Source organism: Humulus lupulus, chromosome 1, assembly GCF_963169125.1.
Source record: "Humulus lupulus chromosome 1, drHumLupu1.1, whole genome shotgun sequence".
NCBI lineage: Eukaryota > Viridiplantae > Streptophyta > Magnoliopsida > Rosales > Cannabaceae > Humulus > Humulus lupulus.
Window position 1 is genome coordinate 29,484,103 of NC_084793.1, and position 20,966 is coordinate 29,505,068.

A 20,966-nucleotide genomic window follows, 5' to 3' on the forward strand; every position below is an offset into this window, starting at 1 on the left:
GGCTCAAAGAAGTCAAGCTCGAAGAAGTCGATCCCCCAAAAACTGTGAAGGTGGGGAAAAACCTTTCAGAAGAAAAAAAAAAATAGCAATTAATTGGCTTTTTAAGGAAGAACCAGGATGTTTTCGCATGGTCGCATTCGGACATGGTAGGGATAAGTCCTAATGTGATAAGCCATGCAGTTAACATTGACAAGAGCTTCCCCCCGAAACAGCAAAAGCGAGGGCTCCTGGACGATGATAGGAAGAAAGCCTAGAAGGAAGAAGTCGACAAATTAAAGGTGAACTGGTTTATACGAGATGCCTTCTATCCTGATTGGGTCACAAACCCGGTCTTGGTTTCAAAACCTAATGGAACATGGTGGACTTGCATCGACTATTCCAATCTCAACAAGGCATGCCCTAAGGATTGTTTTCCCCTACCTCAGATCGATTAGCTTGTAGATGCCACAGCTGGGCACGGTCTTATGTCATTCATGGATGCTTATTCAGGATATAACCAGATTGCCATGCATGCCCTGGACCAAGAGCATACAAGTTTTGTGACAGATAAAGGGTTGTACTGTTACAATGTCATGCCTTTCGGGCGTAAAAATGCTGGAGCCACGTACCAAAGGCTTGTAAAAGGGATGTTCTCCGAGCAGCAGGTAACAACATAGAAGTGTATGTTCATGATATGTTGGTCAAATCTAAACATAACAATAACCATGTGGACGACCTCGAAGAATGCTTCGCCGTGTTACGAAAATACAACATGAAGCTCAACCCAAAAAAATGATCTTTTGGAGTGTCATCGGGAAAGTTTATGGGCTTCATAGTAAACGCGCGAGGAATGGAGGTTAATCCTGACAAGATCCAAGCTCCAATTGACATGCCCTCACCTCAAAAACATAAAGATGTCCAGCGCTTAACTGGACGGATGGCGGCATTAAGTAGGTTTATCTCAAAATCTCAAAATCGTTGTCTTCCATTTTTCAACCTTTTGAGAGGGGGCAAAAAATTTGAGTGGACAGAGGAATGCGAGCTCGCATTTTAGGAGCTAAAGAAACACCTTGCAGAACCTCCCATCTTGTCAAAACCAATTAGAGGAGAAATCTTGTACCTATATCTCTCTACAACCGAGCACGCCATCAATGTCGTGCTCGTCCGAGAAGATCAGAAGGTACAAAAACCAGTATACTATGTCAGCAAAAGGTTAGTGGCGACAGAATTGAGATACCCGTTAATGGAGAAGTTGGCTCTCAGCCTAATCCACTCATCTCGAAAGCTCCGACCTTACTTCCAAGCACACCCTATCCATGTGCTAACTGACCAACCACTACGGCAAGTCTTGTCAAAACCAGAAGCCTCGGGCCGATTATTAAAATGGGATGTTGAGCTCGGACAATTCGATATCACTTATCATCCCAGAACGACCATAAAAGGGCAAGCCCTGGTGGACTTCATTGTGGAATGTACGGGAGTATCTGACGACGAAGTTATAACCCCAGCCTGCGAGCTGTGGAAGCTTTATGTCGATGGATCTTCCAACGAAAATGGATCGGGGGTAGGAATCATATTGATCACTCCAACTGGAAGTCAATTTCACTCCGCCTTAAGGTTTGGCTTCGAAGCATCTAACAACAAGGCTGAATATGAAGCTTTATTGGCAGGACTTCAAATAGCCAAGGAACTCAAGGCTAAAGCGATACATTGCTACAGTGACTCGTAGTTGGTGGTCAACTAAATCTTAGGGGAATACCAGGCCCGCGGACCAAAGATGGCTGCATATTTAGAAAAAGCAAAAGTAGCACTCGAACATTTCAAGTTCTATACATTAGAGCAAGTTCCCCGAGAGCAAAATTCAAATGCAGACACCCTAGCTAGGCTCACCACGTCCACCGAGGTCGATGCGCTAAATGTGGTCCCAATTGAGTACCTCTCAACACCCAGTATTAGCGAGCCTGAAAAGGAAGATATATGCATGATAGACTCCGAACCAACCTGAATGACCCCGATAGTTGATTACCTCGAAACTAGTATTCTCCCAGCAGAACAAAACAAGGCTCAGAAACGGATGTATCAGATTTCCAGATACACTATTGTGGAAGGAAGGTTATATTGGAGAAGATACTCTATGCCATTACTCCAATGTGTGACTCCACCCGAGGCCAAGAAACTCCTAGAAGAAATTCATGAAGGATTTTGTGGAGACCACACTCGGGGCATAGCCTATCTAAGAAAATAATAAGGCAAGGATACTTTTACCCCACTATCAAGGCAGACGCATTCGAGTATGTCAAAAAATGTGATAAATGCCAGCGATTTGCTTCGATTCCGCAAGCTCCTCCATCTGAGCTAAATATGATGACCTCTCAATGGCCATTTGCGGTATGGGGGATTGATCTCATAGGATCATTGCCAACCGGCAAAGGTGGAGTTAAGTACGCAGTAGTCGCAGTTGATTATTTTACAAAGTGGACTGAGGCCGAACCTTTGGCAACGATTACCTCAAAAAAAGTCTTGGACTTTTTGGTAAAGAACATCATCTGCCGATATGGAATGCCAAGGAAAATAGTATCAGATAACAATACTCAATTCGACAGTGAATTTTTCACCAATTTTTGTGAGAAAAATGGGATACTAAAAAGCTTCTCCTCTGTTGCCCATCCCCAAGCAAATGGCCAAGTCGAAGCTGTGAATAAGACTCTTAAGAGTTCTATGAAAAAGAAATTGGAAGAAGTTAAGGGAAAATGGCCCGAGGAGTTGCCCCAAGTTTTGTGGGCATATCGAACTACGGCTTGCACTTCAACAGGGCATACCCCCTTTTTCTTTGGCATATGGATGCGAGACATGTTACCAATCGAGGTCGAAGTACCCACTATTTGTAGCCATGCTTATGATCAAGCCTCGAACCATTCCCAGCTCGAAGTAAGTCTAGACCTGATTGAAGAAACATGGGATGAAGCTCAACTGAAAAATGCAGCATATCAACAGCGAGCTACCAGATACTTCAATAAAAAGGTTCAGGAAAGAAAGTTCAGATTGGGAGACCTGGTGTTAAGGCGCATGTTTCTAGCTACAAGAGACCCAGTTGCTGGCGTACTTGGACTTAATTAGGAAGGACCTTACCCGATCGAGTCAATCATTCGACCTAGGGTCTACAAATTGGCAAGATTAAATGAAGAGTTGGTACCACGAGCATGGAATGGCGAACATCTACGACCTTACTATCAATAGTGTAGGAATGATGTCTCTTGTAACCATGCCTGCTCATCTTTACGAAGTTTTTGTTGATAAAGGGGCATCAGTGGTAGATATACCATCAGTTTGAAAAAATAAATAACATTAAGAAAAATGTCTGGACTATTAACCCGACATAGAAGTCATAAGTGTATGTTTAAAGTGTTTGGATATAACCAAATGCGCGAGCTAAGATAATTTGGACGTAACCAAATTATTAAAAAAAAAGTGTTTGGATATAACCAAATACGCAAGCTAAAATAATTTGGACATAACCAAATTATTAAAAACAAAGTGTTTAGACATAACCAAATACGTGAGCTAAAATTTGGACATAACCAAATTATTAAAAACAAAGTGTTTGGATATAACCAAATACGTGAGCTAAAATTTGGACATAACCAAATTATTAAAAATAAAGTGTCTGGACATGACTAGATATGCGAACCAGTACGATCTAGATATAACTAGATCGAAAATATATAAGTGTATGGATTACGAACCAAACACGACCTAAATAGGTTTGGAACAAACCAGCTAAAATTGATCGACACAAGTGGGAAAAATTTAACCTACTGCGAGCTAAGTCAATACCAAGGCTGGAGTATTTTGCAACAAAAGTTTCAAACCTCACAACCTCGAGGAGTTACCCGAGGACGAGGAAAAGTAACTAGAAAAGCATAATACAACTAAACTACTTATCTTACACGCCATATAAGTACTTTCGAGTGCATGGTAAAAGTAAGTTCTGACCTTGAAAAATAACGAGATCGAATACGGATATATCGAGCAACCTATGCAAGAATGCATGGAAACTCGAGCCTAAATCCAGCATGTGTTTGTATGGATAAACAAGCATAAAAGCAGACTCTTAATATAAAAATTGCTTAAAATAATTCGATCAGAGAGATGTAAAGCAAAAATATTATAGTGAAGACAAACAGGGTGTTAAAAATATCAAAAATTTCTTTTACGAGCATGGTATTAAAAATATCAAAAGCTCATTTACAAGATGTAAATTATTTTTTCCCCAAGGGCATGACAAACAAAATCTATAAACTATTACAAAAGATTCAGAGGGACGCAGCCCGAGATCGAGATTTAGGAGGCAGGAGCACCCTCCTTAGCCTTCTCAGCATCCTCCTTGGCCTTCTCAGCATCCTCCTGAAAGCTTCCTCTGCATCAAGTCAAGCTTGCCATTTGGCCACAAGCTCTTCCTCAAAAGAGCCCAAGAAGCTCGTGACGAGATCGGCGTTGCTGGCCCAAATCCTGTACATGGCCAAGTCAATCGCCCTATCCTTCCTCTACTTGAACTCCTCGAGGAGATGAGCCTTTTCACCCTCTATTATCTCGATGGTGGCCTTTTTCTCCTCCTCAATCTTGGCATTGATCTTCTCAAGCTCCTCAACCCTGGAGCTCTTCTCTTTAAGCTCGTCCTTCACCTTCTCGATCTCAGCCTCCAGCTTTGACCTTGCAGCCTTAAACTTGTCGGTGAGCTTGAGCTGGAGTTCCTTCGACTCCTGAGCATAGGACATGCTCGCGTGAACCTCATTGTTCAGCTTATAATTCCACTGAGCAACTGCCATAAGAGCCTAACACACAAACAAATCAAGTTAGAGCATGCTACTAATAAAATCACAATAAATAGCAAGGTAAGAGAAATTACCGAGGATATGAGTTCGGTACTCTTGTCATAAAGGACATTAGAGTCTCAAGCATTGACTAGGAACTGCCATTGAGGAGCCCCGAGATTGCTGATGCTTTGGCCTACTCGAGACAAGACGTCCGAGCCAAAAGTGGCCCCGTGAGTCCTAGCGGCGCTGTCGATGACATACTCATCAACATGAGTGGAAATCGACACCCCTTAGTCATCACTGGTTTCTTCGGAGTTGGGACAAGGGTTGGAAGGATCTGGATGGCAGGAGGCGGAGGAGCATCTCCCGCAGGAATGTCGACCCGGGGAGTGGGGTTCGTGGTTGGGCTCGTAACAATAGGAGCTGGGGGAGTTGGAGTTTTCTCGGTCCTTTTAGGGATTTTAGCAGGCCGGCCAGTTTTCTGTGAGGCCCTCGGGCACTTGCTATGCTTGGTGTCACGGGCCACCAACTTCGATACTCAAATTGACAGAACGTGCGGCACTTGTTAGTGCTCTTAGCTAGCAAGTCAGCCTAGAATTCACACCTGCGGTAAGCAAACTCAATGGTTAGCCACGTTACAAGTCTCACACAAGGGCAAATATGAAGCGGGAGCAAGTACGAGGCAAGCTAATCAGAGACAACATCCCACACAACAACTAGAGCATACAACACAGTCAAGTGGCACGTAATGGCCCAACGAAGGTAACAAACAAGCAACACATAGACCGTAAAGAAAGCATGCACAAAGGGACATGGAAAAGCATCGTTTTATTCATATAAGGCCTTGACAGGGCAAAGGAGTACACAGCTTAAGCCTCTATCTGTTGGTGGCCATGGTGCTTCCTTAAGTCACCAGGTCACCTCCCCCTAAGGAGTTTTCTAAGGAAATGAAGTCTTCCCATGAACATATATGATTTTTTCCTGGGAGACATATGCATAATTACAAAAGTGCCATCCCCTACCCATGAGGTTACTTGGTGCAAGACTTGACTAATGATCAAGCACCAAGGCATGCTCATATATACAAATGGGCCCCCTGGAGGTGTGTCATGACACAGCACGCCACACTCTCCCCCACTTAAATCTACGGCGTCCTTGACGAACCTGCCCATTGCTGATCTTCAATCTTCTGCGTATGCTTATGCAAGTCCTCCGCCCTTTCCCAGCAAATTTCTTCATCTCCGAGCCCTTTCCACTTCACCAGAAACTCTTTCTTCTTCTCTCTATCCAGGACCACGGTCCTCTCTGCTAGGATTTCTTCAGGTTGTCTGCTGCTTCGTGGCTTGACGCTGACTCCTTCTCTGGTAGACTGGTTGCGAGCTGGATCTTCTGGATCTTTGTCATACGGCTTGAGGTTGCTGACGTGCAAGACCGAATGTATCTTCATCCATTCTGGTAAGCTGACTTTGTAGGAGGTCAGGCCCACTTTTGAGATGACTGGAACAAGACCCTCGTATTTGCGGACGAGTCTGATGTCCTTATTCCCTCAGAATCTCAGTTGTTCGGGCCTCAGCTTGATCATCACTAAGTCGCCTGCTTTGAATTCCAGTGGTCGTCTCTTCTGATCTGCCCACTTCTTCATTCTCTTTGATGCCTTCTCCAGATAGGCTCAGGCAATCTCGGTGGTTTTCTTCCAGTCTTTCATGAAATTAAAGGCTCTCGAATTTCTTCCTCGATACTCATCCACTGTGTGGGGTAACAGCGGTTGCTGACTGTTAACAACTTCAAAAGCGCTCTTGTTTGACAAATAACTCTTCTAAGAGTTGAAACAAAATTGAGCTATGTCTAGTAGTTGCAGCCAATTCTTTTGGTTGGCACTGACGAAATCCGCAAGTACTCTTCCAGCATCCCATTGAATCTTTCAGTCTATCAGTCTGTCTGAGGATGGTAGCTCGAGGAAATATTTAGTTGTGACCCCAAAAGGTTGAATAACTAGGACCAAAAGGTCCCTGTGAATCTTCCATCACGGTCACTAACTATATTTTGGGGTACTCCCCAATACTTAACTACATACTTGAAGAAAAGTCTCGTTGTCTCTTCTGCCGAGCAATATTTCGACACCGGTATGAAGGTTGCATACTTTGAAAATATGTCCACGATCACCAAGATCGCACTCAAGTCTCATGTCTTCGGTAAACTAGTAATGAATTCAAGCGACACACTCTCCCATGGGCAGCTTGGGACTAACAAAGGTTCCAACAACCCTGGCGTCTTGTGTCTCTCCACTTTGTATTGTTGGCAGGTGAGACAGGTCTTGATATACTCCACGATATCGTCGTGCATTTGTGGCCAATAGTACCCCTGCTTTAATAGGGCATGAGTTCTCTGCCACCCTGGATGACCCGCCCACCAGGTGTCGTGACACTCACTCATTAGAGTCCTCCACATATCTCCTGTCTTTGGAACATATAAGCAGCCACCCTTGGCCCACAAAAGATCGTCTTCTACCCAAAATTGGCGAGTTTTCCCCTCTTTTGTGAGATTCATGATGGTGTTCACCACCGGATCTTTCACCAGGTTCTCCTTAATGTGCTCTCAGAGTGGAGTGGTCACCATTCTAGCTGACATATTTGCTAGCAATTTTAGAGCCGCTAACTCAGCTTTGCGACTCAGGGCATCAACTACCTGGTTTAGACGGCCCGCCTTGTGTTCGAAATGGAAGTCGAATTCTACTATGAACTCCTACCATTGTACTTGTTTAGGGGTAAGCTTTGGTTGGGTGAGGAAATGACTCACCGCAGCATTATCTGTTTTTACCACAAACTTCGACCCCAACAAGTAGTTCCTCCACACTCGTAGACAATGAATTACTGCGAGAAGCTCCTTCTCTTGTGCAGTGTACCGCCTCTCTACCTCCATGAGTTTACGGCTTTCATAAGCTACGGGGTGGCCCTCTTGTACAAGTACCCCTCCCAAAGCGTAATTAGACGCGTCTGTCTGCACTTCGAAGGGCCTACCGACATCTGGTAAGGTGAGGACAGGATCTCGCATCATGGCTTCCTTCAGACTCTTAAATGCTTCGACACACCTATCGTTCCACGTCCAAGTTACACCCTTCTTAAACAACTCGGTCAAGGGTGTCGTTCTTCTTGAATAACCCTCCATAAATCTTCGATAATAGTTGGCTAAACCAAGGAAAGAGCGTAATTCCTTCAAATTGGTGGAGGCCTTCCATTCTTGAATGGCCCGCACCTTCTCTAGATCCATGCGGATCCGACCACATTCTACTATGTGGCCTAGGAACTTGATTCTCTCTTGTGCGAAGGAGCACTTTTCTCGCTTCACATAGAGTTGGTTCTCTCTCAATTTCTGAAGTACTTGAGATAAGTGTCGTTGATGTTCTTCTATTGTGGAGCTATAGACCACAATGTCATCCAAGTAGACTACCACGAACTTGTTTAGGCATTCCTGGAAAACTTGGCTCATCAATGTACAGAATGTGGCTGGTACGTTTGTCAACCCAAATGGCATGACTCGAAACTCAAATGCTCCATATCGAGCCACACACGTTGTCTTCGGCTCATCCCCTTCTGCTATCCGCACTTGATAGTAGCCTGATCTCAAGTCTAGTTTCGTAAAGAATTTTGCTCCACTCAACTGGTCGAATAAGTCGGCGATCAAGGGGATGGGGTACGTATTACGCACTGTCACCTTATTGAGAGCCTGATAATCAATACATAGTCTCAAGCTCCCGTCGTGCTTCTTCTGAAATAGCACAGGTCCACCAAATGGTGCCTTCGATGGTCTGATGAAGCCTGCCTCTAGTAAATCCTTCAACTACTTCCTCAGTTCTGCTAGTTCAGGGGGTGCCATCCTATAGGCCACCTTTGCAGGTGGTTTGGCTCCCGACACCAGCTCAATCTGGTGATCCTATCTCTTCTAGGTGGTAAGGCTCTGGGGAGTTGATCCAGGATAACATCCCCATACTTCTTCAAGACCATTCGAATTTTTCGTGGGATGACTTCATCCACCGTATCCTCGTATACTGTGGGTAGGATAATATATGTGGGCTCTTGTCTTCTCACGCCCTTCTTTAATTGTAAGGCTGACAGCAACTTGGTTTCTGGGGGCTGCTCTACTTTAGCAGGAACCACTGCAGGTGTCTCCCCCATTATGAGTAAGCTTCCCGTAGCTGGGATGGGAATGGCTCCCTTTTCCATAAGGAAGTCCATACCCAATATCACATCAAAGTCGTCCATTCGCACGACCACCAAGTCAATCTGCCCCTCCCACGAGCCGATCTTCATGTTCACCTTTTTAGCCCCGCCAATTATGGCCAAGGCTTCTGAGTTAACCGCTTTCATGCGGCCATGGTCCTTCTCCCATTTCAGTCTCAGTTTAGCTTCGATCTCCAAAATGAAGTTATGAGTGGCGCCCGTGTCGATCATCACACTTCCGGCCATTTTACCGTTTAGAGTGGCATCCACATACATTAGTCCCTATCCAAGGGTCTTCTTCACTTTCACACCTTGTTTCTTGAGAGCATTTAGCATCCGGAGGGCACCTATGTGCGTATACTCCTCCTCCTCTTCGTTGGTTTGTTCCCCTTGGGAAAATGACGCCTGGAGGGCACTCATCTTGGATTTGTGAGGACACTTTGTCGAATTATGAGGTCTGGTACAGATCCAACATGTAAGAGGCTTCTTGAACGAGGGGTTACTACCTTTGCTAGGAGAGTTAGACTCCACACTCCTTTTTTCTCCTCCCCCACTCTTGCTCTGCCAAGACTTCCCAAAATCTTACTCCCAACATTACTTCCACTAGTCGACAGATTGGTCTTCATGGATTGAATGTTCCCTGATGAGTAATCAGTCAGTCGTTCGGCAGCAACTTGAGCAGTGGCTAGGTTAGCCACTCGTTGTCACTCGAGCTCTTGCTTTGCCCAAGGCTTCAGACCTTCTAAAAACGCAAAGAGTTTGTCCACTTCGGACATGTCTTTGATATCCAGCATCAGCCCAGAGAATTTCTTCACGTATTCTCAGATTGTTCCAGTGTGCTTCAGCTCTCTCAACTGGCGTCGAGCTATGTAGGCAACATTTTCAGGGAGAAACTGCGTCTTCAACTCTCTCTTTAGATCTTCCCATGTTGCTATGGTGCATCTGCCATTCTGAATATCATCGTACTTCATCCTCCACCACACTTTGGCATCTGCAGACAAGTACATCATTGCCATGGTGACCTTGCCATCTTCTGATTCAGCTCTCACGGCTCTGAAGTAATGCTCCATATCAAAGAGGAAGTTCTCTAAGTCCTTCGTGCCTCTAGCCCCATCGTAGGGCCCCAGCTCAGGGATTTTTACTCTCCCATATTCCATGCCAATGGGTCCAGTTGCAGGCTGATTCCTAACCGCCCTCATGGTGAGGTTCATCTTGGTGTTCATCTCCAACATTTCATCCTTCAATGCCTCAACTGACCCCCTACAATTCTCTACGAGGTCATTTAATGCTTCTTGTAGGTCCTTCACCGCTCGTTCCACTTCCTCAATATGTTCCTCCCTCTGAGGACTATTGGATGTGCATGAAAGGTTTTCCCTCCACTCGATTGCAATTATGTGGGCAAGTAAATTGGTTGTATCCCGCTCCAATACAGCCACGCGGTTTTGTGCGTTAATCGTCTCCGGTTCTAGCCTGACAGATCTAAGATCCCTGACTCTTTCGTCCAGGCCATCTAGCTCTCCAACGCGCCTCTCCAGCGCTTCAATCCTTTGAGTGTTGCTCACCATCCTTCAGGGTCACCAAGCTTTCTCAAACTTAGCTCTGATACCAACTATCACGGGCCGCCAACTTTGATACTCGAATTGACGAAACGTGCGGCACTTGTTAGCGCTCTTAGCTAGCAAGTCAGCCTAGAATTCACACCTGCGACAAGCAAACTCAATGGTTAGCCATGTTTCAAGTCTCACACAAGTAAGGGTAAATATGAAGCGGGAGCAAGCACAAGGCAAGCTAATCAGAGACAACATCCCACACAACAACTAGAGCATACAACACAGTCAAGTGGCACGCAATGGCCCAACGAAGGTAACAAACAAGCAACACATAGACCGTAAAGAAAGCATGCACAAAGAGACATGGAAAAACATTGTTTTATTCATATAAGGCCTTGATAGGGCAAAGGAGTACACAGCTTAAGCCCCTATCTGCTGGTGGCCATGGTGCTTCCTTAAGTCACCAGGTCACCTCCCCCTAAGGAGTTTTCTAAGGAATGAATTCTTCCCATGAACATATATGATTTTTGCCTGGGAGACATATGCATAATTACAAAAGTGCCATCCCCTACCCATGAGGTTACTTGGTGCAAGACTTGACTAATGATCAAGCACCAAAGCATGCTCATATATACAAAATGGCCCCCTGGAGGTGTGTCATGACGCAGCACGTCACACTTGGTCCCCTCACCACTGGCAAGCATATTCTCAAGGTCAGAGTCCATAGTACCTGCATGATCAAATCACATTAGAAAACGATCTCAAAAGGAATTAAAGACAAGTGACAAGGAACCTAACTGGAACTCTCCCCCGAGCTTGTGCTCGGCGACCATGTAATTCCCCTATCTTCGAAGGAGGCTGGGGGAGTCCCTTCCCTATATGTGGAAGTCAACCTCAAAAGGTCCCTATAATCATTTGTCCTATATTGGACGGCTATTCCATCCCAAACCTCATTCATACTGTACATTGTGTCGTATTTCCCTAGCCAACTATCAAACCTATGGACTCTATCATCTACCCAATACCATACATAAAAATTGTCCCTATCATCTGGGCATAAGATCAGGGTGTCAGGTTTATGCTTAAGGAGGGAAGGAGACCACAAGGCCAAGCTGAGAATGACCTTACCTCTGTCACTCAAGCTCAAGGCGTCATCATTGGCATCGTTCCCTGAGCATGGACTTCTGCAATGGCGAGCTGAGGATCGTGCCTTTGAGCTTTGCCTTAGAGGAATCTTGTCGGTTGGGAGAGGCACAAACTTCCACTTGGAATACTTCTTGTAGGCAGTGTCATCTGTTGACTAGTCCTTCTCCAGGAGACCACAGGCTCGAAGCTTATCTTCATGAGGAAGATAAGACAGGGAGTGCTTGCCATATGGAAGCTGGAGCCAAATTCCCTTATGCTCCATCTCGTCTGTGGGAGTAGGACAGTGATAGTTGGCTAGAGAATTGAATACATTATGAGTAATTCAAGCCTAAGCAAAAGTCGAGTATGAAAAGAAAAAGGAGCGTAGACTTATGAATTCGTCTGAATGAATAATATTTGGAGGGAGCCAGGTCGTCTGTCCAGAAGAAGGCCAACTTGAAGTTGGGGGGATGGTTGGGTATGTCCTCGAAGATCTTCTTCTCCCTAGGATAGCTCGAAAGGTAGTATAAGCCATCTCCTCCCCGAGCTCGGGAAGGGTTGCTTTTCAAATGAAAGAGATACAGAATCTCTCTTGGCGAAGGTCCTTCCCACTTTAGCTCATGGTACAATAACCTCAGGGTTGACAAGACCCTGTATGAGTTGGTCTGGAGTTGGAAGGGCGTGAGCCCAACAAAATCCAGAAAGTCCTTAAAAAAGGACTTCAGGGGAAATAGAGCCCCTGCCTTCATATGCTCGCGACTCCAGGCCACAAGCTTCAATTTATTGTCAGGGCGGCCATCGCTCGGAGCAAAGCAAATTTTCTCGCTGGAAGTGGTACCTCGGCACCTTAGCGAGCTTGACAATACTAGGCCATGGCGAGCTAGGATGTTGGTTATTTGCCCCCAATGAAGAAAATCGAGCTCCAATAATGCTCGACCTTGAAAAATTCTCCCATCGAGGTGGGAATGGCGGTCAGCTACAAGGTGGATGGATGATTTTTTGATTCCTCCATCAACAAGAATTTAAGATCACCCGGCTTGAAAGCGACCGTTACTTTAAGCGTAGGTTCAAGAGGAATTGGTCTGGGCTCGGGGTCTGGGTCTGGATAGATTGCAACCCGAAGTTTTTTCCTATTTCTCTCTTCGTCCTCGTCGATTTGGCGTCGAAAGTGAGCTCGAGTATCCTCTTGCTCACACCTCAATTCGTGCTCATGAATCAGCTGCTGATTCCGAGTAAAGGGCGACTCACTTCCTCGGGAATGAAAAAAAATCGATCTATTTTCGTTTGGTATTTTGGCTTAATCATCGGTGAATAAGGAATCACGAGTAATGACCCCCACTGTTTTTCCAAATTATGCAACATCTAGCAAGAAAGAAAAAGGGTGAAGGCCAGGCACACAAGAAATTAAGGATAAAAATTGAGATGGTTCAAGCTCGAGTGCTCGAGACGATGGAATAAGCTTAATCAAAAGAACAAGATCAGGTTTGAAAGAAACTTGAGTTATTGAAAAAGCCGAGCCCGAGCGTGTATTCGACGTGAAGGGGGGACGGTGGATTTACTTTCGAGAATCCCAGATTTTTAGGGAAAAAAGTTGGCGGTTACTCAAAAAGATGATATTTTTGGGAAACGTGTAGTTTAAAAACCCTAATTCCAAAACCCTATTTCTTAAGCTACACGAAATCCCCCATTACCAGAAAAGCTTCATTTTTACACATTTCTACCCTAAATTTTTCAGTTCAAACCTTGATTCTAAACATGCCAAAATTACTCAAATCATAAAACTTGCTTAATGCAAGAGCGAGACCTTATAAATCTGGTAGAAACCAAGAATGCCATTTTTACAAAAAGAAACATGTAAAAAGGAAAAAAAAAAAACAGGTGAATAAGGATCTATAACTTACACAATGTAGCTGGTGGATACAGAGAAATTGACGATCGAAGAAGTGGTTGTAGGAAAGCCTTCACGAAGTCGTAGATGTTAAGAGGTTTTTGTTTCTTCGGTTTGGAAAACATGCAAGAACAGAGCCAACTTCAGTTCCTGTTTTTTCTTCTTTTTTCTCTAAAACTCAAAGCGGGAAAGTAAAATAAGGAAGATGATGGGGAGGTATTTATAGGCCCCAAGGAATGTCAAAGGTCGGGTAAATCCGAGCCCTTAACCAAATTTCGTATCTGATCCAACGGTCAGGTACAAATAGAGTAGTGGCGACAGACGAATAGACGTGGGAAAGGTGAAAAGGCACTCGAGTACCTGATTAATCAATCCCTGGCTGATGTATGTCCATACTTGAGTACAATTAATAGTACAGTTTCCAAGGAGGGCAGTTCAAAAGTTTCATTCTCATAGGATTCGAACTGATACTTTTGAGGGGGAAAAATGTTACACCCAGATTTCGAGCATGAGATTGTGATCCCGAAATCTAGGCTCCATAGGTGTAAGCTCGAAATAGACGCGGTCACCGTGGGTTAAGCCATTTTTGTAAACAACAACCTTGAAGGCACAAGGGATATGTAGCCTCGAAAATGCTCTAAGCTCGTAAATGGCATGGTGTGACACTTGTATATACCCCTGAACCATCTCTTGCCTTCCAGGCTAGTTCAAGCTCAGAATGTGTGAGTTCGAATGTGGCAACATCATCAATGTTTACTTGTTCCGAGCGTAGGAAAATTTAGGCGATGAGCTCGTGATTGACTGATAGTCTCGGCGGGTTCATAATCAACTGCTGGTCTCGAAGATTTGATGAATCATGTATCTGAGTTTATCAGTAATATGTGAACATATTTATTGTTGTACAATCCCGATGTTTAAGGGATATTATTTAATCTGTTATCTGATCCCACATTTTATGGGATGTTTCCATGTATATAGGAAATAATGAATTAAATAGCATTATATTAATTGATTCACAGAATATTTTCCCGTGATATGTGAGAATGAATTCTGGAAACCTTCTCTATAAATAGAGAAGGAAGTTCCATTCGTAGGGACGAATTTCTGATTTCTGGAGAGAAAACTCTGGGCAACTATTCTCTGAAAAGTTTCCAGAAAACTCCCAAATTCTAATAACAGAGACTCGTGGACTAGGCAGATTTAACTGCTGAACCACGTAAAAAACCTCTTGGGTTCATTCTTGTTTATTTCCTCCAATATTTTCTTATTTAATTGCTCTCCTATTTAAGTTGACGAAAAACGGCGTCAATAGTTGTTTTTGTGTTTTAGTTGTGTATTGTATTTGGTTAGTCTTTTATTTACTATGTTGTTGTGTCTAGGATGTTTAGAGTGTCATGTTTGTGTGAATCAAGTTGTCAATGCTAGCCTGTGACATGGAAGAAAATGTCATGCAAATTTTTGATTAATTGAATCTGTGTGCTTGGTTTGACTTCATTGGTAGCTTGTTTCGATCCATGAAATAAAAATGAATGTTTAGCCATGAATGAAAAATTATTTGCAATTTAAATTTGAATGTATGCATTGTTAAAAATTGGCTTGTGGTTTGATGAATGAATGAACCTAGAACTTGCTTTTTTATCATTTGAGATGAAATCCTAGATGAGATATTCTTAGGAAAGTGATTTAGGAAATTTCTTGGAACGTTTGAGCCTTTCAAGCCAACCTAAAAGTAATTTTCCATTGTTACCCTTGTTGAGCCTAAAATTATCCTCTTTGTTGTTTGACACCAATTGTGAGATATTCCTTTACCCAATTACTATGAGCATATCGATAAATAAAGGGGAATAAACTGTAATGGGATGTGATTAGTTTTGTAATTTAGTGTATTGTAATGAAGAGTAAAACAGTTGAGAATTGAAAGAAAGCAAAATAAAAGAAAAATAAAAGAAATTTGAAAATCCAAGCTACACTCTTGTTATGCTTTCACAAAAGCAAGTTTGGGGGAGTTTAGTTTGTTCAAAAATAAATAAATATATAAATGAATGATCAAGTGAAATAAGTGTTTCTCAACTTTTACTTGGGTTTATATGGGGTTTTCTTTGGAAATTGTTTGGGTAAATTGTTGGTTTGTAAGTTCATATGCTTATGGTAATTTGGAGCCTAAATGACATATATATACCCATTGCCTAAGCCTATTGTTATGAGCCTAAAGTCCTAGTGATTCGTGAGCATATTTTGTCTCCATTAGTGGAGAGTGATGAACAATGCAAGCATATGGACCAAAGGTCTGATGGTTTGATGGTAAGTTTTGACATGCATACATATGATTCAATTGTTGAGTAATTTTTGTAGTTATCGTTGCATAGGCATTTTTGGATTGAATCAAGTTATCGGTGTGGTTTAACTAAAATTCTAGATTGTTTCTACAAATCAGGATTTTGGATTTTTGCGTGAGATTTTCTGCAATTGAAGCTAATTCATTGTTGTTGACTTGATTCATAAGTTTGTGTCATCTGTGTTTTTGAGTTTTCTAGTTTTGTCAGTTTAGTGTGAGTCTTTACTCGAGGGCGAGTAAAGGTTAAGTTTGGGGGAGTTTGTTGAGTCTCGTTTTGTGTTGTGTTTAGGTTGTATTTTAGATAGTTTTTATTTAAGTTTTCTATTATTTAATACAGTATTACGCTTGTTTTTTTGTTGTTTTTCAGGTTTTAGTCAATAAATAAAGGAAAAGAGCAAATGAAGAAAATTGGCAGAAAAATGATGAAAATTTGACTCTTTGATGTTGTTTCCATGAAAAGATGAGTCTTCAAGATATTTTATGGCTTTGGTGAATTTTCGAGACAAAAAGTGTTTAAAACTGAAGAAGTTATTAAGGGTCGCGGCACGGCTTAGTGGCGCTGCGACCAGGTCCTTTATAGAATGCTTGTTTTCAAGGTTTAGCATGGGCCGCGGCACTAGAAGGAGGGGCCGCGGCGCTAAAGGATTCTCATGCCCAAAAAAATTTGCATTGGTTGTGGCAGAGCAAAAGATGGGTCGCGGCCCACCTAAATGAAGGAGCCAATTTTTGGGACACGAGCTGCGGTGCTTGAATAGCTGGGTTGCGGCCTACATTGCTTCAGAAAGAAAAATTAGGTTATAAACCTAATTTTGAAAGAAAGAAAAAAAACCATACTTTTTGGGGAGCAAGGAATACACCATGGAGCACCACCAATTATTTTCAACAGTTCTTTTTCTTTTACCTTTGAATTCTATGTTATTTTCCATTGTTGTTTATGTTTAGAATGATGATTATGAACTAAATTTGCATAGCTATTAAATGTCGCAACAGGGGTGAGTATAAATCCGATGCCCTTATCTGTTTTTCGTCGGCTTGGTTTGGGTGAAGCAAGGCCTAAAACAGTGACTTTACAATTAGCAGATCAGTTAGTGAAGCATCTAAGGGGTATCATTGAATATGTGTTAGTGAAGGTGGATAAGTTCATTTTTCTGGCAGACTTCATTGTTCTAAACATGGAAGAGGATATTGATGTCCCAATTATTCTTGGAAGACCATTCTTGGCCACGGGGCAAGCACTTATTGATGTTCAGAAAGGTGTGTTGAGGCTCCGAGTATAGGGTGAAGAAGTGGTTTTTAATGTGTTCAAGGCAATGAAGTATCCTAGAGCAAGTGATAGTTGTTACTCTGTTGACGTGATAGAAGGGGTAGTTTCTGAAACGAATGTGAGCAACGATGCTCTTGAGGTGGTTTTGACATAGCTTGAGGAGGAGGATTGTGATGACGTTGAGGTCATGGATTATGTCAAGTGGATGAATTCTTATGGGCCATACTATCGAAAGAAATATGAAGAGTCAAGACAAGGGCCTAAAAGACCATTGCCTTCTATTGAAAAGCCACCGGGGTTAGAGTTAAAGGCATTGCCAAACCACCTTTGTTATGCTTATTTGGGTGAGAATGAAACCATGCCAGTGATTGTGTCCTCGTGTCTTTCTAGAGTGGAGATGAAAAAGTTGTTCAGAGTTTTGAGGGCTCATAAATGGGCTATTAGGCATTAGAGGGATAAGTCCTTCAACAGTGATGCATAAAATTCTTATGGAAGAAGATAGCAAGCCCACTATAGAAGCTCAAAGGAGATTGAACCCAACTATGAAGGAGGTGGTAAGGAAACAAATTCTCAAATGGTTAGACAATTGTGTGGTTTATCCAATTTCTGACAGTAAATGGGTAAGCCCGGTGCAAGTGGTTGCAAGGAAGGGTGGTATGAATGTGGTGAAGAATGACAATAATGAGCTCATCTTGGCTAGAACTATGACGAGATTGAGAATATGCATTGACTACCACAAGCTGAATAAGGCAATAAAGAAGGATCATTTTCCTTTGCCTTTTCTAGATCAGATGCTTGATAGGCTAGCAGGCCATAGCTACTACTACTTTCTGGATGGTTATTCAGGGTACCATCAGATTGCTATTACACCAAAGGAACAGGAGAAGACGACTTTTACATGTCCACATGGCACATTTGCTTTCAGGAGAATTCCATTTGGGCTCTACAATGTCCCTGCTACTTTCCAATGGTGTATGATGGCAATATTCTCTAACGTGGTGGAGAAAAGTATCGAGATTTTTATGGATGACTTTTCAGTGTTTGGGTCCTCATTTGATGAAAGCTTGAAGCACTTAGAGGCAGTGTTGCAGTGGTGTAAGGAATCTAATCTGGTTTTGAATTGAGAAAAATGTCACTTCATGGTGAAAGAAGGAATTTTTCTTGGGCACAAGATTTCTAGCAAAGGTATTGAGGTGGATCGAGCAAAAATTTCCACTATAGAGAATTTACCACCTCCAGTTTCAGTGAAAGGGGTTAGAAGTTTCCTTGGGCATACAGGGTTTTATAGAAGGTTTATCAAAGATTTGCTAAAGTTTCAAAGTCGCTTTCTACCTTGTTAATGAATGGTGTTGTGTTTGACTTCAACGACGAGTGCCTTCATGCTCTTAAGACACTTAAAGAGAAGTTAACTACAACACCTACAGTTGTTGCACCGAACTGGGACTTACCATTCGAATTAATGTGTGATGCAAGCAATCACGCAGTGGGGGCAGTTTTGGGGTAGAGAGTGGATAAGGTATTCCGGTCCATATACTATGTGAGTAGAACTTTGAATGATGCTCAAATGAATTATGCTACTACCGAAAAGGAACATCTCACTATAGTGTTTGCATGTGATAAATTCATACCATACCTTATTGGTAATAAGGTGGTTGTCTATACGGACCATTCAGCGATTAAGTATTTGATGACTAAGAAAGATGTCAAGCCCCGTCTCATTTGATGGGTATTATTACTTCAAGAGTTTGACATGGAGATTCGGGATAAAAAAAAAGGTACATAGAATCTTGTAGCAGATCATTTATCAAGGCTTGAGGTAGAGGAAAGTCAAAATGCAAAGTAAGTACAAATAAATGATCATTTTCCCTATGAGCAACTGTTTCAGGTAAGTGAAAATCTAGTGGTGCCATGGTATGCAGATTATGTCAACTTTTTTATAGCAAAAGTTGTACATCCAAAGAAATCAAGGCAACAGCTCAAGAAATTTTACTCTGAGGTGAAGCATTATTATTGGGAAGAGCCCATCTTATACAAGCATTGCACAGGTCAGATTATTCATCGTTGTGCACTTGAAGATGAGATGGTGTCGATTTTGACTCATGGTCATATTTTCCATTGTGGTGGTCATTTCGAAGCAACAAGGATAGCTGCAAAGGTATTACAGTGTGGTTTTATTGGCCTACATTGTAGAAATATGTGAATACCTTTGTGAAAGCTTGTGATCGATGTCAATGAGTTGGCAGTATTTCAAGGAGAGATGAGATGCCTTTACTTGGGATTCTTGAGGTGAAAATATTTGATGTATGGGGTATCGATTTTATAGGACCTTTTTCCATCATCTTACAATAACAAGTACATCCTGCTAACGGTGAATTATGTATCTAAATGGGTGGAAGCAGCTGCAACACCTACAAATGACAGCAAGGTGGTACTAAATTTCTTGCACAAGCATATATTCACTTGTTTTGGCATGCCTAGGGCGTTAATAAGTGACGAAGGCAGCCATTTTTGTAACAAGATGATGGATTCCTTGCTTGCTTGTTATGGTGTTCATCATAGAACCGCTCTGCCATACCATCCTCAAATCAATGGTCAAATGGAATTGTCAAATAGAGAAGTCAAAAGTATCCTTGAAAAGGCAGTCAACAGATCAAGAAGAGACTAGTCTAAGAAACTAGATAATGCATTATGGGCATACAGGACTGCATACAAAACTCCTATTGGCATGTCATCCTACCGATTAGTTTTTGGAAAAGCTTGTCATTTACCTATGGAATTGGAACATGGAGCATACTGGGCAATGAGGGAGTTGAATATGGATGCCACAACAGCAAGATATCATAGGTCGTTAGAGCTAATGAGATGGAGGAGTTTTGTAACGAGGTCTATGAGAATGCTAAGATCTATAAAGAGCGTACTAAAGCTTGGCATGATCAAAATCTTGTTCGCAAGGAGTTTCAACCTGGGCAGCAAGTGTTATTGTTCAATTCTAGGTTGAAGCTATTCCCAGGAAAGTTAAGTCAAGATGGTCTGGACTCTATACTATAGTAAAGGTATTTCCTTATGGAGTGGTGGAATTACAGAACAAAAATAATGAGACTTTTAAGGTAAATGGTCAATGAGTGAAGTCATACTTGGATGGTCCCGTTGATCAAGTCAAGTCTATCATCATGTTGAAGCCGGTATGAAGTGAAGGAAAACGTCTAGCTAATGATGTTAAACAAAGCGTTATTGCAAGGCAGCCCAATCATTTAATTATTTTACTATAATTTATTTTTCATTTTTGTTTTATTTTTGAACAATTTTAATTTTTGTTTCATTTTGTTTTGGAATTAATCTTGTAAATTTTGAACCGTAGAAAGCGTTACTGTGGGGATTTTGAGCCGCCCCTTTATTTTCGAAGTAATTTGAGTCGCGACTTAAGTGTCAAGAGCCACGACTAGGGGACTTCTAGCGACCTTTTTCTTTTCGGCTAGAAAACACGAGCCACAGCACAGAGGAAGAGAGTTGCGACGCTTGGAGTTGAATTTTTCCAAACAAAAAAAAACACAGGTTGCAGCACCCAAAGACAAGAGCTGCAGCGCTACTTCGACAACAAATGGTTTTTAAGGCAAAAAGGCCCAAAAAATTTCACACTTCTCGTTGCCATTTTCTCCCATTCTCTCTATACACTCCGACCCATACCCCCATTTTCATCATTTTCTCCCTTCCATTTCAACTTCCATGAATCATCACCCATCAAACTTTTACCCCTAAAAGCTCCCCAAAAATCAACTATTTCTCCCAATCCAAAC

The 20,966-nt window shown here is 42.4% G+C and overlaps 1 protein-coding gene across 1 annotated transcript; it reads left to right on the forward strand.

The window, feature by feature from the left end:
• Positions 1-18,511: 18,511 nt before the first annotated feature.
• LOC133806864 (uncharacterized) lies at positions 18,512-19,837 on the forward strand. The gene is made up of 3 exons (XM_062244982.1): positions 18,512-18,664; positions 19,058-19,327; positions 19,496-19,837. Exons 1-3 carry the CDS (start codon positions 18,512-18,514, stop codon positions 19,835-19,837), a joined length of 765 nt encoding a protein of 254 aa, XP_062100966.1.
• Positions 19,838-20,966: the final 1,129 nt, after the last annotated feature.